Source organism: Physeter macrocephalus, unplaced genomic scaffold (genome assembly GCF_002837175.3).
Source record: "Physeter macrocephalus isolate SW-GA unplaced genomic scaffold, ASM283717v5 random_1, whole genome shotgun sequence".
NCBI classification, from domain to species: Eukaryota; Metazoa; Chordata; class Mammalia; order Artiodactyla; family Physeteridae; genus Physeter; species Physeter macrocephalus.
The window spans coordinates 268,155-290,799 of NW_021145287.1; the positions used below are offsets into that span (position 1 = coordinate 268,155).

The following is a 22,645-nucleotide window of genomic DNA, read 5'->3' on the forward strand; positions in this document are numbered from 1 at the left end:
GGAGAGTTGGGGGGGGGGGGGGAGATAGGTAAGGGGGTGCAGGACCCCCCAGCCCAGACTGCCAAAGGACCCGGGGCATCTCGTTCACATTTCCCCACCCGCAGCTGCCTGGGCCCCTGCGTCACACCCTAAATATACGTGCTTGCTAGTGTCAGCTTCCCTTGGCTGGATTAGGGCACAGCTGTGGGGGCCTCAGCCGCCAGGCGGGGCTAAATTTAGGCTCCCAAGTGAAAGCACAGGAAGGGACCAGGGGGTCCAAAGGGAGGGGAGTGAGCAGGAGGCCTGGGGTCCTTTGGGCAGCTGTCATATCCCTGATGTTGACTGGGCCAGCCAGAGGGTGGCTCACACCATTCAGCAAGGCCCAGAAAGGACGGGCTGGCTGGGGTAACACAGCACAGGGCTGGGACTTGAACTCTGGCCTATGGCTTCTGCCTTCTGCCCCAGCATCCTGGGTGAAGACGGGGACGCTGGGCACGGTCCCGGAGAGCTGGCTGAGGGTGTGGGCAGTGTCAACGTGTCTGAGTCACAGGCGGCGGGCAGGGCCTCCTGGGCTTTTTCGCCTGGAGCCCCGGCTAGGAAGCTGCCTCTGCCCAGGTCACAGCTCCTCAGGAGGGTGTGCCCAGCCTGAGTCAGGCTGCCTAGCCAGGCCCCGCCCTCCCTAGGCTCTCACTGTCTTCTTCCCCTTTCTGGGAAGTCCCCATGGCTGCCCTTAGCCATCGCCTGCAGTTTGGGGTCCAGGAGAGGCACTTGGCTCCAGGCTGGAGAGCTCTAGGCTCAGCTGTGTGCCCTTGCCTGGCCCCTAACCTCTCGGGGGCTCGGCATCCTCAGGGGCTGACAGGAGAGCCAGTTATCCTGGCTCAGCCTCCAGAGGGGCAGTGAGCTGGGTGAACCTGAGCGTCCTGGCAAGGGACAGGGTACAGGCAAGGAGGACTCTTACGTTGCCATCTGCCTGATGATCCTCTAAGCATCCCCACCCTCCTCGGTAGCAGTTGGCCCCTCCAACGCAAAGGGGCCCTCTCCCTTCCAGGCCCAGCCACGTGTCTGGGACTCGGCCCCGCGCAGCTGGCACCCTCCTCTCGCTTTGTCTCTGTCTCCCCACATCTCTGCCTTTCCTCTGAGTCTGCCCTGGCATATGCTGTTTTGGCTTAGATGCCACCTTCTAGAAGTCTTCCCTGGTGCCCCTTGTGGGAATCGGGGGCCCTGCAAAGCAAAGGGCTGGGCATGGAAGGTCCTGGGAGGGTATCGAATGACAAGTTGACCCTATGCCTCTCTGCCTACTTCCCAACCTCTGCCCTCCCCTCCCGACCTTACATCTACCCCCATCCTGGGACCCTGGCACTTACCATCCTCTCTGCCTGGAGCCTTCCTTCTCCAGATCCTCCTCACATGACCCATTCCCTGCCCCAGAAGGGTCTTGCCTCTCCTTTGCTTGGCTCTGCCCCCAAATTGGGCTGGGGTAATAGATAGTATGCATTCTACAAATATTTGAGAGTGAATGGACTTCTTTTACTCTGAGTCTGTCTCTCTGTGTCTCTGAGTCTGTGTTTCTTGCAGGGTACTTGTTGTGTTTCCGTCTGTCTCTGTGTGTGCCTGTCTCTCTGTATGACTTTCTTCGTACTCCCTGCTGACCCACAGGCCTTTGCCCTCTGGCCCAGGCCTCACCCTGCCTCAGCAGCCCCACCCTGCTCCCCGTGGCCCCGTGGTGGCCCCAGATAAGGGGCTGTCTGGGCCCTGTCCTGGGGGAGGGGGATGTGGGCAGAAGGGAGACTGGAGGAGATAGAAAGGCCGGGTGGGCCTGACTGAGCAGCCCCCTCTCCCCGCTCCTCCTCCCAGGCAACCGGATAAGCTGGTGGTAGTGTGGACCCGGCGGAACCGACGCATCTGCTCCAAGGTGAGGGAGGATGTCAACTGGGGGTCCAGGTTGGGGGTGGGGCCAATTGGGGGGGGTGGGGTAAGTGGGTCAGGGCTGATGGGTGAGTGGAGTCAGGTTCAGGTTCAGATCAGAATCCACAGAAGGGAGAGAAAGATGGGGTCAAGGTTGGAGATAAGGGTAAGGGGTGAGGGGGAGAGTTAGGATTGCGGGGAGGACTCAGACTGCTCATTGTAGGCCCACAGCTGGCAGCCGGGCATCCAGAACCCATACCGGGGCACCGTGGTGTGGATGGTACCTGAGAATGTGGACATCTCTGTGACCCTGTACAGGGTGAGTCTCTAGCCCTCCTGCACAGCTGGGAATGAGCCGGTGACTGCAACCCTGGGCGGCCACAGGAGGCCCCTGGTGCGTTATCCATCCAAATAGAAAAGAACAGAGGGGTGAGACCAAGAATCACGGCAGGGGACCCATTCAGCGTGAGTGGCCCGGGAGGTCTCCTTGGAGGAGGTAGCATTTAGCCGCCACATGGAGAGAGCTGGGATCAGGAGAAGCCGGGGAGCATACCTGCCAGGAGGGCTCAGCATGGGTGAAGGCCCCACACAATCACCTCCTGAGCCAGCACAGGCTCTTCTCCCTGCCCTGTCCCCACTGCAGCAGCCTCTGTACTCACCGGTGCCCCCTTTTCCCAGGACCCACACGTGGACCAGTATGAGGCCAAGGAGTGGACGTTTGTTATTGAGAACGTGAGTGGCTGGGGCAGGCTGGAGCCTGGGGTCTCGAGGACTCTGGGGCAGCACTGATGCTCCTTCTTCCCGCCCCCCAGGAGTCCAAGGGGCAGCGGAAGGTGCTGGCCACGGCCGAGGTGGACCTGGCCCGCCACGCGGGGCCTGTGCCTGCCCAAGCCCCACTGCGGCTGCGGCTGAAGCCCAAGTCGGTGAAGGTGGTGCAGGCCGAGCTGAGCCTCACTCTCTCTGGGGTGCTGCTGCGGGAGGGCCGCGCCACGTGAGTGTCCAACTGCCCTCCTGGGCCCTAGTCTGTAACCTCTGACCGTAGCCCTCACCCCTGACCTCTGACCCCCAGGGATGATGACATGCAGAGTCTTGCGAGCCTCATGAGCATGAAGCCTAGTGACGTGGGCAACTTGGAAGACTTTGCTGAGAGTGATGAGGAGGAGGCTAATGGTCCAGTGGGCCTGGAGGCACGGGCTCGTGTCCTCCAGCCAGGTGGGCTCACAGCTGTGGATTGAGGTCACCAAGACCTAGGGAGGGTGGAGGATGACCCGGGCCAAAATCCACTTGCTGTTTGGGGGCAGGGCCAGCTTGTGCACGCCCAGTCATCGGAGCGCACTATTGCCAGGTGGTCCCAACCCGCCCAGCAGCCCTGATTGTCCTGCAGAACGGGTTTCCAGTACCTCCCCGTGCCCCTGGCCCTCTCCTCACCCCTGAGTACGTGCCTGCCCACGTACCTGCCCCGAGTCAGCTGGGCCAAAAGCGCAGAGAGGGGCTGCAGTCCAGGCTCGCCACCCCTCGCTACCCAACCTCGTCCCTCCCTTTTGCTTGTTAAGGCTTTTTTTCCCATCTGTCCTTGTCGGTCCTGTCTCTCTTTTCCTCTGCACCTGTGGGCCTTTCTCTTCTCGTAGGCTGGGGCGGTTCCCTGAGGCTGGGGCGTTTCCCAGGTAGGCCCAGCATTCTAGTTGTGGGGAGGGGCTCAGACCTGCAGGGCCCTTCCCTGGGCTGACCCTGCCCCCAACGCCCCACCCCCAGATACTTCTCGGGAGCTGAAGACACTCTGTGAGGAGGAGGAAGAGGGCCGATTTCGGCCCCGGCAGGCAGGTGAGGCCCAGGCTGGGTTTGGGACGGTGGAGACAGGAGCCCCAGTCTCAGGGCCCAGGCCTCAGCATCCCCCTTCCTTCTCCCCAGCTGCCAGCCCTTCTAGTGCCGAGGATACCAGCCCAGCCCCTGTGAGTGCCCCTGTGCCCCCAGCCAGGGCCTGCCGGGGCCAGGGGTCAGAACCAGCTCCTGTAGCAGGGGGCCCGGTGGGGCCCAAGGCCCCAAGGCCCCCCGGAACCCCACCAGAGACAAGGTGAGCTTTGGAGTCAGCCCCGGCGCCCCCTCCCCTGTCTACTCTTAAGAAGTTGCACACCCCTTGCCAAGCTGCCTTTCCGGGGTCCCAGCAATCTGAGAGGTGGGCGGGCGCTGAGAGCGGGGGGCCAAACGAGCCCCTGCAACGCACCCTCCTGCTCTCTCCTCAGGTCCTCAAGAGAGCCAGGCCAGGACGCGGCCCCCAGCCCGGCCCCTCGGCTCCAGAAAGGCTCTGATGCCCCCTGGCCCCCAGTCCCCCAAGGGGGAGATGAGGCGCCCAATGCCTCAGGGACTCCCCCAGCAGGCGTGAATTCTGCTGTGGAGACCCAGGCCTGGGCAAGCCCTCAGAAAGGGACAGAGGCCCAGGGAACCGGGCTGGGCCCAGGCATTGAGGACAGAGATTCCAGCAACTCTTTGGAAGGGCAGAAACCCAAGGTTGAGGAGGGGGGCATTGGGGACAGGCCAGAGGCTAGTGGGGTGGACACTGAGCATGGGTCAGGAGTCAGAGAGGTGAACAGTAAGAGGTCAGAGGTTAGAGCTGGGGAGGCTGAAGAAAGTTTAGAAGTTGGTCAGGTGGATGCTGAGCAGAGGTCAAAGGTGAGACATGTGGACACTAAGGGACCAGAGGCTACAGGGGTGACATCGGAGGCAAGGTTCAAGGGAACTCCTGAGGCTCCTCCAAGGGGCTCTCAGGGGAGGACAGGGGTCAGGACCAAGGGAGAGGCTCCCACCATCCTGAGCCCCGCCCCGGCAGAGCCGGCAGGGCAATCCAGGCATCTCAGTGACCTCAAGGGGGCCAGGGCTGCTGCGGGCCAGGAGAGAGAGGGTGCAGAGGTGAGGCGTGGAGCCCCTGGTGTTGGGGGGACAGGCCTGGAGCAGGGCCCCTCTGCTGGAACAGCAAGCGCCAGGCCCCAGGTGAGCCCGTACCAGGGGGCCCCACCAGCAGCTGACCAGGGGGTGATGTCCGGGGATATGAGGGTCTGGGAAGTAGAAACTGGGGATTTGAGGGTCCTGGGAACAGAAACTGGGGTGACAGAATCAGAGTTATTGGGGACCCAGGAGACAGAAGTGGGTGGGTCAGGGTTCCCCGAGGCAGAGACTGAGACAGCAGAAGTGGAGATATTGGGGACCCAGGAGACAGAGGCAGTGAGATCAGGGGTCCTGGAGTCAGAGGCTGCTGAGATGGCAGAGTCTGAGGAACTAGGGACCCAGAAAACAGAAGTAAGGGTTTTAGGGGCCCCAGGGGCCGAGGCCGGGATGGCAGAGTGTGAGGTACTGGGGACCCAGGAGACAGAGGCTGTGGGTACAGGAGTTCTGGGGACAAAGACTACGATATCAGAGACTGAGATACCAGGGGTCCAGGAGATATCTGGGGGTTCACGGGTGCTGAAGGTAGAAGCTGAGATAGCAGAATCTGAAATATTGGGGGCCCAGGAGACAGAGGTGGGGTGTTCAGGGGTCTCAGAGATAAAATCTAAGATAACAGGGATGGAGGAGACAGAGTTAGGGGGTTCTGAGGTCCCAGGGTTCGAGACTGAGACAGCAGAAGCTGAGATACTGGAGACCCAGGAGATGGCAGCTGGGGGTTCACGGGTCCCAGGGACGGAGACTGAGACACTGAGGACCCAGGAGACAGAGGTAGGGGGTTCAGGGGCCCCAGGGACAGAGACTGAGACACTGGGGCCCCAGGAGACAGAGGTAGGGGGTTCAGGGGACCCAGGGACAGAGACTGAGACACTGGGGACCCAGGAGACAGAGGTAGGGGGTTCAGGGGCCCCAGGGACAGAGACTGAGACACTGGGGACCCAGGAGGCAGAGGTGGAAGATTCACAGTTCTCGGGGCCAGAGGCTAGAATGGCAAAGGCTCAGGGTCTGGGGACTCAACAGACAGAAACTACAGTTTTAGAGGCTGAGAAGGCAAAGGCTAAGACTTCTGGTGTCCAGAAGGCAGAGACTGGACTCTGGGAGACCCTCAAATATGAGGCTTCAGGGGCCCCAGTCATAAAGCATGGAATTTTAGGGTCCCAGGGAGCAGAGGCAGAAACTACAGTTTTGAGGGGCCAGGAGGTGGAGGCTGGGATTTTGGGGGTTTCAGAGGCCATGTCTGGGGTTTGGGGGGCCGAGGAGGCAGGGACGGAGGTTTCAGGGGCTTCAGAGAACCAATCTGGTATTTTTGAGGCCCAGGAAGCAGAGGTTGGGGTCTCAGGAACCGAAAAGGGAAAAGAAGCTGAGGGAAACCTCCCCGAGGCCAGCCTGATTGAGGCGCAGGTGGCCAGTGGGGCAGGGGCTGGGGTGCCCAGGCCCTCGGGGGCCTCTTCCCCAGAGGAGCCTGAAGAGGACAGGAGGCTGCTGGACAGCCAGGTAGGGATGGGGGCCGCCGAGGGCCCAGTCTGCTGCTTCCCACTAACCTGGGCTGAGCTAATGGCTCTGCATGGACCCACCTGGCCGACTGGGGTGGGGTGGCACAGGGGCTCAGCTTCAAGGAGCCCCTCACCCCCTCCTCTCTCAGGGTGCCCTGGCTCCCCCGCCCTGTCTTCCCTGGGTTGCATGGAGCAGGACACTCCTAAAGCTGATTTTCCGGGCTGACCTTGAGGTGTGGCTGCTGGTGACCTCTGATATTGCCTGGGGGCCACTGACCTTTTAGGTGACCTTGGTAGATAACACTGGAGCTGGAAACCCTTTTGCCTGACCCTAAGGCCCTGGCCAGTGGTCCATGGTGACTCCTGCAAACCCAGAGCTGGAGCTGTTTTGTGCCCAAGGGGCAGAGGGCACAAGTCCCACGTCCACATTCCCTAAGCCCATCCCTGTGTCCCCAGGCGCCACCCGCCCCGGTCAGCTTCAGTCAGTCCCTGCTGGAGTGGTGCCAGGAAGTCACCGCTGGCTACCGTGGCGTCCGCATCACCAACTTCACGACATCCTGGCGCAACGGCTTGGCCTTCTGTGCCATCCTGCACCGATTCTACCCGGACAAGATGTGAGCTGCCAGAGGGAGTGGGAATGCATGGGGGAGGCTGCCAGGAGGGGAGGGCCGTGTGAATCCGGCCTCTGATCGGCGCTCTCTCTGCAGCGACTTTGCCTCCCTGGACCCACTCAACATCAAACAGAACAACAAGCAGGTGAGACAGGGTGGGAGTGGTGCCTGGAGGGAAGGAGGATCCAGAGCCAGGCCTAAGCTAAGATTTGGGTTCCTTGTCCGTCTGTGTGTAGGAGAGGAATCTGTGGGCTTCATGGCCCCAGCTGTGGCTTTTGGAAGTTCTGCCACTTAGTACCCTTTCGGTCTTTATATTTTTCGTTTTCCTGAGTTTAGCTTTGTTTTTTTTAAGCATATTTCCACCAGATGGTTTTTCCCAAAACCACCCCGTTTGGTGTGCAGTTGCTGGGTAACACAGGGGCGGGCCATGTTGCTAGATTTCCCCCAATAGGAAGGTGAAGGCGTTGTTGGCAAACCCAGGCGTGCCACTCGCAGGGACCTCCTCGTCGTTCCGGGGCGGGGCGGCAGCGTCGCTGGCTGACCCGCCGCCTCTGACCCGAGCGAACGCACCGTCCCTAGGCCTTTGATGGCTTCGCGGCCCTGGGCGTGTCGCGGCTTCTGGAGCCGGCGGACATGGTGCTGCTGTCGGTGCCCGACAAGCTCATCGTCATGACGTACCTGTGTCAGATCCGCGCCTTCTGCACGGGGCAGGAGCTGCAGCTGGTGCAACTGGAGGGCGGCGGCGGCGCCGGCACGTACCGCGTGGCCAGCGCCCAGTCGAGCCCGCCCGACGAACTGGACGCCGGCGGCCTGGCGCAGCGGCTGCGCGAGCACCGGGCCGAGGCGCCCCAGGAGCCCCAGGAGGCCGCGACCCGCGCGGACGGGACGGCCCCCGAGGCAGCCTCCAAGGACCGCGGGGCCGAGGCCGCCCAGGAGGCGCGCTCCGCGGAGGCCCCGGCCGACGGCCCTGGAGCCCGGGCGTCCGTGCCCCCGACAGAGGGGCTGGTGAACGGGATGGAGGCGCCGGGCGCCGCGGGCGGCGTGAGGCTGCGGCGGCCGTCGGTCAACGCGGAGGCCGGGCCCGTGCCCCCGCCCCGCGCGCACGGCTCCTTCTCCCACGTGCGCGACGCTGACCTGCTGAAGAAGAGGCGCTCGCGGCTGCGGAACAGCAGCTCCTTCTCGGGGGACGACCCGGACTCGGGAGCCGCGGGAGCTGCCGGAGCGGCGGCGGTGAGTGCCCTCCAGCGGCGCGGGGGTCGGGGGAGCAGGGCAGAGCAGGGGCGGGTCTTGAGGGGCCCCAAGGGCAGGGCTGGCGCGGGGCGGGGGGCGGTGGCTCCAGGGCGGCCGGCCTCTGCAAGATGCGGGGACGCGTCTGATTTGAGGCACCGGTGCTGCGGAAGACCCTCTCGAGGACGAGGTAGCTCCGCCAACTCCTCCTCAGCGGGGGCGCCAGTGCCCAGGCCGGCGGCCCGGCACCAATTTTTTATTTTATTTTATTTTTTTCAAATTTTATTTATTTATTATTATTTTTTTTTTGGCGGTACGCGGGCCTCTCACTGTTGTGGCCTCTCCCGTTGTGGAGCGCAGGCTCCGGACGCACAGGCTCAGTGGTCATGGCTCACGGGCCCAGCCGCTCCGCGGCATGTGGGATCTTCCCGGACCGGGGTACGAACCCGCGTCCCCTGCATCGGCAGGCGGATTCTCAACCACTGCGCCACCAGGGAAGCCCCCGCTTTTTAAAAAAAATGAATTTATCTATTTATTTATTTTTGGCTGTGTTGGGTCTTTGTTGCTGCGCGTGGGAGCAGTGCGCGGGCTTCTCATTGCGGTGGCTTCTCTTGCTGCGGAGCACGGGCTTCAGTAGTTGTGGCTCGCGGGCTCTAGAGCGCAGGCTCAGTAGTTGTGGTGCACGGGCTTAGTTGCTACGCGACATGTGGGATCTTCCTGGACCTGGACTCGAACCTGTGTGCCCTACGTTGACAAACTGATTCTTAACCACTGCGCCACCAGGGAAGTCCTGCCGCTGGCTTTTGCTGCCAGCCTTGGGATGCAGGCTAGTGCTTTTTAACGCTCGGCAACCAGTTAGTGGAATCAGGCTGTAGCAGGAAGTTACCAGAAGGCTCCGTGTAGTCAGCGCTCTTTATGGACTGTAAAGTGGGTTGGGGCGTTTTTTTCCCTGCTGGTGGCGCGGGGTCTTACCGGCAGCCACCACTTTCCTGTAAGCTGGGAACAGGGTTTCTATACTCAGGGGAGCTCTCCAGGACCTTCCAACCCCAAGACACTCTGACTTGGATCCTTAACTCTAGACACTGGAAACCAGTTTCCTCTCTTCTCTGATAATGGAAAGTTGGAGATGGGAGACTCTGCTGGGTGCCCATGTTCCCCCATCCCTTGCAGGTCTCAGGTCAGCCTCCCAGGGTGTCTTATGGTCAATTCACTGAAGAAGAGATGGTTCCAGAGAGGGCAGGGATTTGCTCAAGGACTCACAGCCACTGAAGTTCCGGCCATGGGCTTCCCAGCAGCACCGTCCTGGACAACGGGGGCAGCTCTGTCAGGCTGCTTCAAGCCTTCAGCTGCCCAGGGATGACCCCTAAGTTCTAAGGAAAAGAGGGAATAAACTGGGAGAGGCTTTTTGGAAGAAGCAGCCACTTGAGCCAGGCTGCTAAGATGGGCAGCTTTTCCCAGGTGAAGAATCGGAGGGCTGGTTCTCAAGATGTGGGACCTCACAAGTAAAAATGTGGCAGCAGGAAAGCTCAGGTCTCGTTTAGGGAACTGCCAGTCACCTCCCTTAAGGTCCGCAGGTGGTGATGAGGCTGGCCTGGAGAGCAGGACCCCTGAGTGCAGGGTCAGAGGTGCAGCATTGAGCCTATGAATGAGAAACAGGAAGGGCATCAGAGGCACCCGTAGGAACTGTGCTATCCTGGCCTGTGTTGGCCTCTGGCCAAAGCCGCCTTAATGTGTCTCAGTGGCTCTATATATCTTAAAACAGGAGGCTCCATCTTTCTGGGCCCAAGTCCCAGCGTCTGGTCCTTCCAAGCCAGGCCCCCCTCCAACCCTTGTCCCAAAGGAGATATATGACCCATGGGGCTGGAGGGGATGCTTCTTCATTGGTCACTCCCATCCCCCATCCCCCATGCGTACAGTAGGAGGAGGTAGGGCCTGCCCCTGGCTTTGCGAGCTCCCAGAGACCTGGATGGGTTGAAGTCAGTCACCTTGAAGCTGGGGCAGGGCTGAAGCAATGCCATGAGGAGGGCAGGGTGCCTCTGGTGTGGCCCAGCAAGGCTTCCTGGAGGAGGGGCCACACATGAGGGTGTAGAAAGGGGAATTTGGGTCAGACATGAGGAAGCGTTGGTATTCCCATCAAGGCTGCCATGAGTAAGCTTAGTTGCTGCTGAGGTTGGGGCTTCTCCACTCTCCTGCATCCGCCTGCCCTATTGGTTGAGCGCTTGCTTTATGCCTGGTCTGCCCCCTCAACCCCTCAGCAACTGCTCCTTCTGGGAAGGAACAGTTACCCCATTTTGCAAGTGGGAATGTTGCGGCTCAGGGATATGAAAAGATAAAGGGAGTTGATACTGGTGTGAACCCCGGTTCTGACACTGAACTCTAAAATGGCGCCCTCTACTGGGCCCAGCACTATGAACTGGCTGTGTGACCTTGGACGAGCCACTTAATCTCTCTGTGCTCTTTTCCTGAGGATGAGAAATAAAGACATGAAAGTTTTTTGCAAAGTGGCATTGAGGTACTCCTGCAGGGTGTTGTCAAAAGAGGGGAACTGTGAGGGACTTCCCTGGCAGTCCAGTGGTTAATAATCCGCACTTCCACTGCAGGGGGCACAGGTTCGATCCCTGATCGGGGAACTAAGATCCCACATGCCGCACGGTGAAGCCAAAACAAACAAACAGACAAACAAACGAGCAAGCAACAAAAAAGAGGAGTACCCCAACCTGAGTGTACTCTATTAAAAAAATTTTTTTTAAAAAGGGGGGGACTGTGTTTTTCCCCAGATGTCTTTCTGGAGCCCTGCAACCCCCAGGGGCTTGTATGTCCTTTACATACAATGACACAGGCCCAGGGGGTGTGACTGGGCCAGAGGCAAACAGCAAATTGGTGGCCAAACTTGGGAACAAACTTTTGGATTAGACAGCCCTAGGCCTGGGCCGGGCCCTGTTTGAGTGTCATCTCTGACCCTCTGTTTCCTCATCTGTAAAGTGGGGATGGTAATCTTCTCCACCTCACAGTGTTCTTGGGAAAACTAAATGAGTCGATGCACGTACAGCACCCAACACACAAATAGATGCTTAACGCATATCAGTCATTACTGTTAACCCGTGCGCCCTGAGTGCATTCTCTGGACCCCAACCTGTCTGCAGGGGCTGCTGCTGCTTAGGGAGACAGGGGTGACCAACAGCTGTGACGGGAGAGGCCCTGGGGGCTAGGGTGGGAGTCGGGGAGGCTTCAGGAGGCCTGAAAGTTAGGGAGGGGGGAAGAAAGCCCTGTGAAGGGGCCCCTGGAGGAGGCGGGGCTGAGCTGGGTCAGGAAGGTCGAGTTGGCGTCCAGCTGCCCAAGACAGAGGCCGCTCCAGGCTGAGGAAGCAATTTGGGGAAGCGAAAGTCCACCACTGGGGCCGGAGGGTGGCATCTGTGTGGGGCTCGGGGCAGTAGGAGTTGAGGCTGGAGCTGCCACCAGGCCGTGGCAACGAGGCTGGGGGCTGAGAGGGGGTGTGAAGAGAGTGACACCATTGGGGGAGAAGGTTGAGGGAGACCCTTCAGTTGTGGCTTGAGGGTAAAGTCAGCAGGCAGGGCATGGGGGGCGGCTGGTGAAGAGGCCGCCCCCTACCCAGGCCAGAGAGGAGGGCCCCTGAGCAGGGGACGTCCAGGGCTGCCTCTCAGAGTTGCAGGGTGGGGGCGGCTCAACACTTTCTCCCCACCTTGTGACCTGGAAAGGTGGCCAGAGCAGGAGCCATCAGGGGGGCCTGGCTATCAGCTGAGCTGAAACTTGGGGGCCCCCAGGGCTGACAGTGTCAGCAAGTTGCCAGGGGCGGGGCACATGAGGGGCCAGCGCTGCCCTTCCGGGCTGAAATTGGTAGGTGCAGCTAGCTGCCTGTTCTGTTCCAAGTGTTATTTGGCAGGCACAGCGTTCTCTAGGTGTGGGGACTGAGAAGGTGGGAGGGTGCCCCTTTCGGCCAGGAGATGGAGGTACTGGTGGCTGCATCAGCTCAGCTCAGTGTCACTGTGCGGGGCCCTGGCCATGATGGAGATGCTAGCACTAGGTGACAGAGTCTGAGGTGGCCTGAAGGAGCTTCATGGGGGAGGGGACAGAAGCGGGAAGGAGAGGCCCCAGCTGGGCCCTTCACAGCCTTTCACCCCCGACTCACAAAAGCCCTGTGACGGGCTTCCCTGGTGGCGCAGTGGTTGAGAGTCCACCTGCCGATGCAGGGGACACGGGTTCGTGCCCCGGTCCGGGAAGATCCCACATGCCGCGGAGCGGCTGGGCCCGTGAGCCATGGCCACCGAGCCTGCGCGTCCGGAGCCTGTGCTCCGCAACGGGAGAGGCCGCAACAGTGAGAGGCCCGTGTACCACAAAAAAAAAAGAAAAGAAAAAAAGCCCTGTGAGGCCCCAGGAAGGAGGACGGCGAGGCTCAGCCAGTGGGAGGGGACTGGCCCAGGACCACAGGGCCAGGGGTGGTGAAGGCCTTTGCTCTAGGAGGCGCTTCCCCAGGAGGGATGGGGGTGGGGTTCTGCGCATGCAGGACCTCGAAGCCGCAGGGCCTGGAACTGAGGTCCCCCCTCCCCTGTGTGAGCGGGGCTCCGGCTGGCCCCAGGGCGGGCTGTTGGGGAGCCCCTCCAAGCCCTTACTGGCCTCCTCCTCCACAGGAAGTCGTGAGCCCTGACCCCAGCCCTGCCCCACAGCAGGCGCCTGGTGAGTAGTTTTGAAGGGGTGGCGACTCAGCTGAACTCAGGCTGCTCACAGATCCTGAGCTGGGGACCTTCTGGGGACAGGTGTTAGTTGGGGGTGGCTTAGCCTGGTTTCTGTCCACAGGTGGGACTCCCCCATCGGAGGAGCTACCCCCAAGCCCAGCGGAGGAGGCCGGGCTGGTAAGGAGGGCTGAGGTGGGAGGAGTGATGGGTGGGCTTCCTAGGCAGAGCCTGGGCTCAGCCCACCCTGTCCCTTGCCCCTGCTTTCCACCCCAGCAACGGTTCCAGGACACAAGTCAGTATGTGTGCGCAGAGCTACAGGCCCTGGAGCAGGAACAGAGGCAGATAGATGGGCGGGCGGCCGAGGTGGAGACGCAGCTGAGGAGCCTCATGGAATCAGGTGGGGCGGGTATCTGGCGTCCACACCCCAGCACGTGCCACCACGGCTCCCCCACCCTGCAGCTCTTTCTGACCCTGGGAGGAGTGGGAGGAGACAAGGCTGGGGTCGGTCATCGTCCTCATTTACAGCCGGGCACCCTGAGGCCCCCGGCCGGGAAGCAGCTTGCTGGAGGCACACAGCTCAGGTTTCTGAGACGCCACAATGGAGCAGACACCATCCCGCAGCCCCCAGCCTCCCTGGGCAGGCCTGGTGACTTCCCTGGCCCCATTCAGGTGCCAACAGGCTGCAGGAGGAGGTTCTGATCCAGGAGTGGTTCACACTGGTCAACAAGAAGAACGCTCTCATCCGGAGGCAGGACCAGCTGCAGCTGCTGTGAGTGCTGGTCCTTCCCTGTCCAGGCCCCACCCCTGCCCACCCAGGGCTGGCAGAGCAGATGGAATCTTAACTACTTTAATTAGAATTGTTCACTGCTTTCTTCTTTCTCTAAATTTTTTTTTTTTAAGAAATTGCTCAACCATCTTAATTTTTTCCCTGATTTCCTGTATAAAGTGTATACTTCTTAAATTGGTACTATTTTTATGAATGAGAAAATCGAGGCCCAAAGAAAAATGTGGCAGGTCAGTGCTGAGTGCCCCAGTTTGACCCTGTTCCTTTACAGGAAGGAACACTGAGCCTTAGAGACAGCTGAGCTGGTTTCCTGAGCGGGCTCAGAAGCAATTCTGGGCTTCATGGCCTTTATAGCCCTGCACGGTGGAGGTGGTTTTGCCTCCCTTTTACATCTTGGGTCATTTTTCAGAACAATTTTAGTCTAATACTTGCTGTTTATGAATAATATCCATCTAAATAATCCTTCTGGGTTGTTTCTTATTTGTTAAAAAGGGGGTGGGATGAGGGGAGGAGACAATATAAACACCCAGCAGCTGGGGAACAGTTGAAACAAAAGAGGGACTTCCCTAGCGGTCCAGTGGTTAGGACTCCGTGCTTCCACTGCAGCGGGCCGGGGTTTGATCCCTGTTGAGGGAACTAAGATCCCGCATGCCGCCCAAAAAACAAAAACAGAAGGGATGATTCCCAGCCGGGACTAGGGTATAGCTCTGACCTTGGTCCAGCCATCTATGGGAACTGGCGGTGAGGTGGGGTGGAGGGGGTGCCAGGGAGCTGTCAGAACCCTGGGCGCTCCCTGCCATTCCTCTCTCCCTGACCTGGCACCCCACCCCCCAGCATCGAAGAGCAGGACTTGGAGCGGAGGTTCGAGCTGCTGAGCCGGGAGCTACGGGCCATGTTGGCCATTGAAGGTGGGAGATGGGGCCCGGAGGCCGGGGACCAGGACCGGGCAGGGGCTGGCGCCTCCTGACCCTCAGCCTCCTCTGCCCTCAGACTGGCTGAAGACGGCCGCGCAGCAGCACCGGGAGCAGCTCCTGCTGGAGGAGCTGGTGTCGCTGGTGAACCAGCGCGACGAGCTGGTCCGGAACCTGGACCAGAAGGAGCGGACGTGAGTGGGGCCGGAATGCGCTGGGAGCTGGGAGGCTCCGGGGGGGCTCTCGGAGGCGAGCTCGGTCTGGACCCCGGGGGCGGCCTGCCTGTGGGGCCCGACGCTGGGGCTGACTTGAACCCGTTCCCTCCCAGCGCCCTGGAGGAGGACGAGCGCCTGGAGCGCGGTCTGGAGCAGCGGCGCCGCAAGCTGAGCCGGCAGCTGACCCGGCGCGAACTCTGTGTGCTGAGCTGAGGCCGCGAGGGCCCAGACGTCTTCGCCCCTCCCGGTCCGTCCAGACCGCAGCTTTTCTCCCCGTCGCGCCCGGTCGCCTCTTCGGGCCTGCGCTCCGGAGGAGACCGGACCCTCCCCGATGCCGCGCGTGGCCAGTAGGGGCCGTCGTCACCCTTTACCAGGAGGGGACGCGCGCGCGGCCCTTCAGGCCCCGACGGACAGGGGCGGCTGGGCGGCCGCGCCGCCCGGGCGTATTTATTAGTCCGTGTGAGTGTGTGTGTGTGTGTGTTCGTGGTGGGCTGGGGGGTCCCAGGCGCGCCCCCCAGAACCCCTCCCCGAGGGCAGCCGGCCAGCACCGAGGGAGAGGGATGGCTCGTGAACCGCCGCGTCCCCGCCCTCCCCCCTCTTCCTGTTCCTCTCCAGCAATAAAGTTAGAAAAGGCCAAGCCAGTGCTCCGGGGCTTTCTCAGGACGACTGGGGCTTTCAATAGACGGAAGGGGGTGGGGTCTCGGCGGATAAGGTTGTCTGTGATCCTTACTGGGGCTGTGTGGAGTTGAGGTTCTCAGATGCCGGCGGAGGCCAGACCAGAGGCTTGACCTCTGCCTTCGAAGGATGATGGGGTTTGGGTTGTTGATCACTGTAGGGAAGTGCCATTTCGAAAGGAGGTGAAAACAGTCGGCGGTGTTGCCCGTTTCATTTTTTAACACATTATTCCCTGAGGTCCTCACATCCGTCCCTTCCCCTCCGACCTCCAGAGGCTTCCCCGGCCACTCCCGATGGCCTCCTCCTCAGGCTTCTCCACCTGAAAGGAGCTCATCTCCATCACTGACACCTGTCAGCAAGCTGAGGCCCGTTCCGGGGCTGCTGCTGAGGGTGGCAGGGTGCTCAGAGCCAGTTCATCCTGGCCTAGGATGCCACCTTCGTCCTCAGCGTTCAGAGGGCCCCTGGACCTGAAGAACTTCACCATGGCACGGACCTGGGGCAGCTCCAATAATGTCTCCACGGTCAGCAGCATGGCCAGGAGCCCCAGGAGCAAGTAACCTGGGGAGGAGAGGTTACTAGGGCAGCTCTCAGGGTGCTGACGATGCTGCCCACTCACCTCCCAGCGAGTGACAATTCTCTTAGCACTTCAGACTAAACCTCCCACACCCTGCCCTGGGGCAGGGTCCTTCCAACCTGGGAGCCTCAGCCTCCCCAGTGGCTTATGGGAGTTGTAGTCCAGGCTTCTCTTCCCTCCTCTCCTCCGTGTCACGCTCCTTGGCAGCTGGACTCACCCAGAAGTGCGAACTGGCCAAGGTAGTAAAGCACTGGATGCAGGCCATGGTCACGGCCAAGCAGCAGGTCCCCCAGGCCGATGGTGCTGAGTGAGCTGAAGCAGAAGTAGATGGCCTCCAGCAGGCTGCAGTCGCCCTGCAGACCCCACAGCACCAGTGCTGGCAGCAGCACGAAGATACAAGCCACCAGCAGGCCCAGTCCAGATGCCTGCAGTAGCGCAGCCGTGGCCGGCGTCAGCTGCCAGTGGATGGCTACCCAGGCACCCGGGCGGCTGCGCAGAGGCAGCAGGCAGTGGCGCAGTGCAGCCGCAAGTGCTAAGGAGGCTGGCAGCCCCAGGGCCGTGTAGACCACACAGAAGGCCTTTCCACCTGCCGATAGTGGGGCCATGTGGCCATAACCTGGAGAGGAGAGAGACAAGGATAATGAGCACCTGAGTGGGATGCCTGCCGGGTAGCCACTTCCTGCAGCCTCCCTCCGGTAGAAGGCTGCCCTCTGGTGGCCGAGATTGCCGGAACTCTTCAGGCCGGGGCTCTGTCTGGCTCTGCTCCACATTCACTTGGGGTCTTACTCAAGTCCCTTAACCTCTCCGGGCCACTCTTATTTTCTGGAACAAGAAAGGATTAAAAGAGACAGTCCCCTCAGGCCTCCTGTAGCTGGGACAGTTCTGAGAGCTGCTGTCCTACCCCAAGGCGGCCTGGCTTCCTGAGAGATTCCTCAGCTCTGCCCTTGACTCCCACTTCCAAAGCCACCAGGTGAAATGTTACCCCTTCTTTCATTCCCCAAAGGTATATCAAGTTATCCTGGGTGCCAGGCCTTGTGCTGGAATCAGAGTCTGCCCAGGCTCCAGTGGGGAAGGCAGGCAGGAAAACCAGTCAGGACACCTGACACGAAGGGCTGCAAAAGAGGCAGCGCACATGAGAGAAGGCATTCAAGGCTGGAGAGGCACGTGCAAAGGGACTGGGGTGGGCTGGAGAGCATGTGCTCTCTCCCCAGGGCAGGCCCTGTTCTACTCCAACAAGGATTCTGGCTCAGTGCAAATAGGTTTCCCAGTTTTTCCAAAAGAAGATGGAAAATGGGGCTTCCCTGGCGGCTCAGTGGTTGAGTCCTCCTGCCAATGCAGGGGACACAGGTTTGAGCCCTGGTCTGGGAAGATCCCACATGCTGCGGAGCAACTAAGCCCGTGCACCACAACTACTGAGCCTGTGCTCTAGAGCCCGTGAGCCACAGCTACTGAGCCCACGTGCCACAACTACTGAAGCCCACACACCTAGAGCCCGTGCTCTGCAGCAAGAGAAGCCACCGTAATGAGAAGCCTGCGCACCACAATGAAGAGTAGCCCCCGCTCGCCGCAATTAGGGAAAGCTTGCACACAGCAACGAAGATCCAACGCAGCCAAAAATAAATAAATAAATAAATTTTAAAAAAAGAAGATGGAAAATGGCCTTTAAAAAATATTCCGGGGCTTCCCTGGTGGCGCAGTGGTTGAGAGTCCGCCTGCCGATGCAGGGGACGCGGGTTCGTGCCCCGGTCCGGGAAGATCCCACATGCCGCGGAGCCGCTGGGCCCGTGAGCCATGGCCGCTGAGCCTGTGCTCCGCAACGGGAGAGGCCACAACAGTGAGAGGCCCGCGTACCGCAAAAAAAAGAAAAAAAAAAAAAAATTCAGACACTTTGCAGGACAAATCCCCCCAGGCCTGTGGGTCCCATTGCTTTATTTCTCTGGGCCTTCACACATGCTGTTCCCTCTGCCAGGAATTCCCTCATGTCTATCTCTGTGCCCTCTTGCCTTGGCTACCATCTCATGGGGCCTTCCTCCCCCAGGAGCCTTCCCTCACATTCCTCCGGGATGGTGGTCCTGTACTCCCTGGGTTCACTCCATTTCCCTCCATCCAAGAATCCATCCCATAATTCATGTTCCCAGTCTCGCCTCAGGCCCGCGGGGTCTGGGCACCCCTCCTGGGTCTCAAAGGGTGCCTGGGGGTGGGACTGAGGGGCCCACACCCCTCCCGGCAGTTGAAGTTGGGGCACTAGTTGGGGTGTGTTGGTGTGGGGAGCCCCAGCTGTGATGACAGGCCTAATAAGGCCTGGGCTCTGTATAGCACTTTGGGGCTGGGGGAAGGGCTGCACCCCCAGGGACCCCAGGTAGTGATGGCCTCAAGAGCCCCTTCCTGCCCGGCCTCCTGGCGGCCTTACCCGTGGTGGTGAGGAGGCTGGCAGTGAAGAGTAGGGCCGAGGGCAGATCCCAGTTCCTGGCCTCGGAGCCATTGCCCAGGCTGGAAACCCCGTGGGCCTGGGCTGCCAGGGCAGTGTCCAGCAGCTCTTCCAGTGCCCTGGGTGGCAGGCAGGCCCCGTACTCCGCCTGGAAAGTGGCCAGCTCGGCCCTGAGGTTGGCCTGGAGCCGGAGTGCTGGAGGCCCCTCCAGGGCCTGGAGCACTGCAGCCCCAAGCCCCAGGGCTAGCAGGTGGGCCACAACCAGTAGCCCGTATCGGGCCCAGGGCCTCAGAGCCCCCATGGTGTGCCGCCCAGAGTCCATCAGAGGTGCCCTGGGAGCCGACTGCTCCACCACACGCACCTGGGAGGGGCCGGGCAGGGTGCGGCTGGGAGGAGGTGCTGCGTGGGTGGCTGGCGAGGGAGGGAAGCCTGGGACAGCAGCTGGGGCGAGTGGGACTGGCGAGGAGGTGAGCTGGATAACTCCTCCCAGTTTCTGGGGCAAGAAGTTTTTGGCCCAGTTGGCCAAAGCTGGGTGGTCGGGTGATGGGTGGTCCGGGGCGGGACCGGAAGGCGAGAGCCCGAGAGGTAACTTGACTGGCTCCCAGTCACACTGTGGTGGTTTATTCAAGGATGAGCTCACTCAGTCAGACCCCATTCACCCGCTCAGCAGGTGCCCGGACCCAGAGGACGTTAGGGGAGAGGACAGACCAGGTCCCCTGCCCTCCCGGTGTTCCCACAAGAAACGTGTTAGCAAGGACGCAGGACAAGTTCACATCACCATAAGCTCCCTGGAGGAAACGCCCTGGGTAACGGGGGAGAGTTCTGGGGGAGGGGAACATCACCTGGAAAGCTCCTCTGAGGAGTGACATTTCAGCTGGGGAAGAGAAGAGGCCAGGCCAGGTGGGAAAGAGCTAGGGTGGTGAGAAAAACAGGGGCCCGCTGGGGTGGGGCGGAGTTGGGGGTCAGGACACAGGGCCTTGAGGACATGTGGCTCAGGGGACCTATGGAGGGGCCTGGTGCAGGCATCCCGGATGCAAAGGTGGCGGCCTGGGCTGTGGCGTGGGAGAGGGCTGGTGGGACCTGGGATGGGGCAGGTGGGGCAGGGTGGTGAGGTGAGGACAGGAGTGGAGGATGCCCGGAGCGCCCTGGACAGATGATGCCCCCTCCACTCTGCTTCCTGAGAACCTTTCACGCCCAGCCCTCCTGAGCCCCCACCCTGGTGAACACTGGAGTCACAGTAGGTCTGGCTGCCATGGAGTGCGCAGGGGACGGGGAGACGGAGCCTGGACCCCGACTCCCACAAACCATGGAGGGGCTGAGCCCAGGGTCCCCTGCCCTAGGGCGTGGTGTGGGAGGGGTAGTCCGCAGAACCCCGTGGCATTAAGAGAAGCTTGAGTGGAGCCAGGTGTCAGGGTGGGGGACCCCCTCCTGTGTCCAGACCACGGGATATAAACAAACCCAGGACAAAGCATCAAGGTGCCACCCAGAGGGCTGTGGGCTCCTGAGTTCAGCGAGCTGCCTGGGGTGGGAGCAGCACGGTCGGGAGGGCATCCCAGGGGAGGTGATGTTGTCGCTGGGCCTTAAGGATAAGCCGGGACCACCCGGCAACAGGAAGAATCAGAGCCAACACAGTTGCCTGAAGTGGTGGGAAAGGCTTAGCGAGGCTGGGAGAAGATGGGTGAGGCCCGAGTGTGTGGGAGCCAGGGAGGCTGAGAAGGGCCTTGAATGCCTGACGGTCAAGCGGACTTGCTCCCAGGAGAGGGATGTGGTGCAGAGCAACCCAGCCTAGGCCCAGGCCAACTGCCATTGTGCCGAGGGCATGAGGTCACCAGGGTCACGTGACGGTTTGGATCCCCTGGTTACCTCCAAGAAAGTGACAGGCTGTGCTTGGGGAGACAGCTTGGGGAGTTTATTTGGCTTCATTGGATCCCGAGGCCATGGCCCCAACCCTGGCCGGGGCAGCAGGAAGGCACCCAGAGAGCCCCGGCCCCAGACGACCCCCGGGGCAGGGGGGCCCAGGCACGAAGCCCTGGGGCAGGGGCCACAGTAGCAGGACTTGGTCAAAAGTGCTGGTGTCAGCTAAGGCCGGCCCCTCTCCCCTGCACCTCCCCTCCTCCCTGCACCACCCCTGGGGGCAATTCCCTGAGTCAGGCTCTGGTCCTCCCAACCAGCTGGGTACAGTGTTGGGCCCCAGTGGGGCGGGTAAGTCGGGGGACCCACACGTTGCAGGTGTGGAGGGGTGCAGGTCCCCCATCCAGTGTGAAGGCTTTCCTGTGCAGTGTAGTGTTCCTGACCCCCAGAGGGGGCGGGGTCCCTGGGCGGAACCAGGGCAGCTACAGAGGCATGCCCGGCTCCTATGCCAGCGTTCGCTGCGGCTCCTGGCGGGCGGTGGGGCCATGGGGAGCAGCCCGGCCCACTCAGGGCCCTGCCTCTGGCGCCCACGGGGCCTGGGCACCCACGTCTTTGGTCTGCGCCCTGCAGTCCTGAGGGCCCCCTCGGAAGGGGTTGGCGGGTGGACAGTCCCAGAAGGGGTCTGAGTCTGGGAACAAGGTCCAGGGTGCCCGGCGGGGCGCAGGCTGTGGCGAGGGCAGGGGTGAAGGCCGTGGCCCGGCTGACACAAAGCTCCACGGGTCGATGCGGCTGCGAAGGGGTGAGGGCCGAGGTCGACTGATGAGGCCCAGAGGCGGTGAGCGTGGGGTACCTGGGGTGCCGGGAGCCGAGCGTGATATCCCTGGTGGGGGCGAGACGGCGCTTCCTATGAAGGGAGGGGGAGGGGGTCGAAGTCAGGCAGTCACCAACTCCTGGGTGTCCCCAGGAGGCACTGCCCTGCTCTGGGCCTCAGTTTCCTCATCTGTACAGTGAGTTACGGGACTCATAGCTTCCATGGCCCTTCATGCTTGGTGGCGCATCTGTTTACTACGTAGCAGTTAAGAGTGAGGAGTCCTCTGGAGCACAGGGACCTGGGCTTGGACCCCAGCCCGGCCACGTACTAGCGGGAGCCTGGAGTCCCTTGATATTTCATCTAAAAAATAGGTATAACCAGAGTACCTAGTTCACGGCCTTGTTTCGGTAATTGAATGACGCAACCTCTGTAAAGCACCAGGAACAGTGCCTGGCATCATCTTCATTATTTCTGTCATCTCACAACTGGCCTGGCCTGGCCCCCGCCCCCCTCCCCAATGGATGGCTGAACGGGGAACTCGGTTCCCTACGGTGCATCCTCATCGCCCTGAGGGGGCGGTCTGGGGTCCAGCAGACAGCTGGGGTCCCGGCCGTACTGCCCTGCACGTCCCCACCAGCCCCTCCTCCCCTCTGTCACCGGGCAGAGGCCACTCACCGCGCCGGGGACTCTTGGCCGATGGCTGGCCGGCAGGGACACCCAGTTCCAGCAGCAGGGGCGCGGGGGAGGGCGAGCCGGGGGCGTCGGGGCTCAGCGGGGAGGCCTGGGCGTCCGGCATCTCGGGGGAGAGGCGGATGAGCGGGGAGGGGGGCGGCTCGGCGGGGGACGGCGTGGGCAGCGGGGCGCGGGCCGTTGGCGGGGGCTCCCCGCGCTCGCGGCCCGGCCCCCCCGGGGCCTGCAGGTCGCGGCCGAGGCCCAGCGAGGCGAGCAGGGCGGTGCCGCGCAGCAACGCGCGCTGGATCAGCTTGGGCGTCCCGGAGCCGCTGCCGCGCTCTGCCGGGCCCGGCCTCCGCGGCTCCTCGGGCTCCGGGCTCGGCCGCGGGGGGTTACCTGGTGGCGGGTACACAGGTTAGGCCGACTTCGGGGGGCCCCCTCGGCGGCCCTGGAGCAAGGACTGACTTCTGCTCTCCTCGGACAGCTTCCCTGACTCCTCTGCTCTGCCAGCCAAACTCCTCCCAGGCCGCCGCGCCTCCCCCAGCAGACACACATTCTGGCCTTTCAGAAGGGGCGGGGCGGGGCGGGGCGGGGCGGGCATCGCAGTCTGAGGAACAAGCAGGAGCAAAGCCTGGGAGGCAACCGGGTGCCCTGGAGCCCAGAGATGGAGAGTGGGCTGGAGGGAAGGCAGGGGATCCACCAGCAAGCAAGCTGAGGCCAGACTGGGGCCTCAGTGGCCTCATGGATATCCGGGGGGGTCCAGGGACAGGTCTGGGACCCGTGCTCTGTGCCCACCTCCTTCCTGGCTGGGCAGCCCTGGTCCTTCTGCTTGCCTGCCCCGCCCCCCCCCCCCCCCCCCCCCCCCCCCCCCGCCCCCCCCC

General features: G+C 61.8%; 3 protein-coding genes across 15 annotated transcripts in view; 1 reads left to right on the forward strand and 2 right to left on the reverse strand.

Moving 5' to 3' along the window:
* The window catches only part of EHBP1L1 (EH domain binding protein 1 like 1), a 16,177-nt gene extending 1,172 nt beyond the window's left edge, over window positions 1-15,005 (forward strand). Inside the window, exons 2-21 of one of the 12 annotated variants that reach the window (XM_028482997.2) lie at window positions 1,834-1,891; window positions 2,108-2,203; window positions 2,563-2,616; window positions 2,697-2,875; window positions 2,954-3,096; window positions 3,513-3,548; window positions 3,637-3,705; window positions 3,793-3,955; window positions 4,125-4,869; window positions 6,133-6,315; window positions 6,771-6,928; window positions 7,022-7,070; window positions 7,505-8,155; window positions 12,799-12,844; window positions 12,965-13,020; window positions 13,117-13,240; window positions 13,513-13,612; window positions 14,462-14,535; window positions 14,618-14,732; window positions 14,867-15,005. In XM_028482997.2, coding sequence (XP_028338798.1) covers window positions 1,834-1,891; window positions 2,108-2,203; window positions 2,563-2,616; window positions 2,697-2,875; window positions 2,954-3,096; window positions 3,513-3,548; window positions 3,637-3,705; window positions 3,793-3,955; window positions 4,125-4,869; window positions 6,133-6,315; window positions 6,771-6,928; window positions 7,022-7,070; window positions 7,505-8,155; window positions 12,799-12,844; window positions 12,965-13,020; window positions 13,117-13,240; window positions 13,513-13,612; window positions 14,462-14,535; window positions 14,618-14,732; window positions 14,867-14,966 — 3,199 coding nt within the window. In that variant the 3' untranslated portion in view covers window positions 14,967-15,005. Of the gene's footprint in view, window positions 1-1,833; window positions 1,892-2,107; window positions 2,204-2,562; window positions 2,617-2,696; window positions 2,876-2,953; window positions 3,097-3,512; window positions 3,549-3,636; window positions 3,706-3,792; window positions 3,956-4,124; window positions 6,316-6,770; window positions 6,929-7,021; window positions 7,071-7,504; window positions 8,156-12,798; window positions 12,845-12,964; window positions 13,021-13,116; window positions 13,241-13,512; window positions 13,613-14,461; window positions 14,536-14,617; window positions 14,733-14,866 lie in introns of those variants that run through there. The other 11 variants (XM_028482998.2, XM_028483000.2, XM_028483001.2 and 8 more) reach the window with 11 other exon arrangements.
* A 775-nt stretch (window positions 15,006-15,780) lies between these two features.
* On the reverse strand, window positions 15,781-20,504 carry KCNK7 (potassium two pore domain channel subfamily K member 7). The gene is made up of 3 exons (XM_007128178.4): window positions 18,413-20,504; window positions 16,220-16,618; window positions 15,781-15,986 (listed from the first exon to the last, which is right to left on the reverse strand). The coding sequence occupies exons 1-3, from the start codon at window positions 18,750-18,752 to the stop codon at window positions 15,781-15,783; spliced, it is 945 nt and encodes a 314-aa protein (XP_007128240.3). The 5' UTR covers window positions 18,753-20,504.
* Window positions 20,505-20,548: 44 nt separating this feature from the next.
* Window positions 20,549-22,645, reverse strand: part of MAP3K11 (mitogen-activated protein kinase kinase kinase 11) — a 15,601-nt gene continuing 13,504 nt past the window's right edge. For both annotated transcript variants that reach the window (XM_028483005.2, XM_024133199.3), the window contains exons 9-10: window positions 21,768-22,160; window positions 20,549-21,185 (exon numbers count right to left, since the gene is read on the reverse strand). In XM_028483005.2, the coding sequence (XP_028338806.1) occupies window positions 20,848-21,185; window positions 21,768-22,160 (731 nt within the window). In that variant the 3' untranslated portion in view covers window positions 20,549-20,847. The remainder of the gene's footprint in view (window positions 21,186-21,767; window positions 22,161-22,645) is intronic.

Coding starts and splice junctions, on each gene's coding strand:
- KCNK7 (XM_007128178.4), bottom strand. CDS start 18,752: ATGGACTCTGGGCGGCACACCATGGGGGCTCTGAGGCCCTGGGCCCGA. Junction 16,619..18,412: donor CAGCCTCCTCACCACCACGG/GTAAGGCCGCCA, acceptor TCTCCTCTCCAG/GTTATGGCCACATGGCCCCA. Junction 15,987..16,219: donor TGGCCAGTTCGCACTTCTGG/GTGAGTCCAGCT, acceptor TCTCCTCCCCAG/GTTACTTGCTCCTGGGGCTC.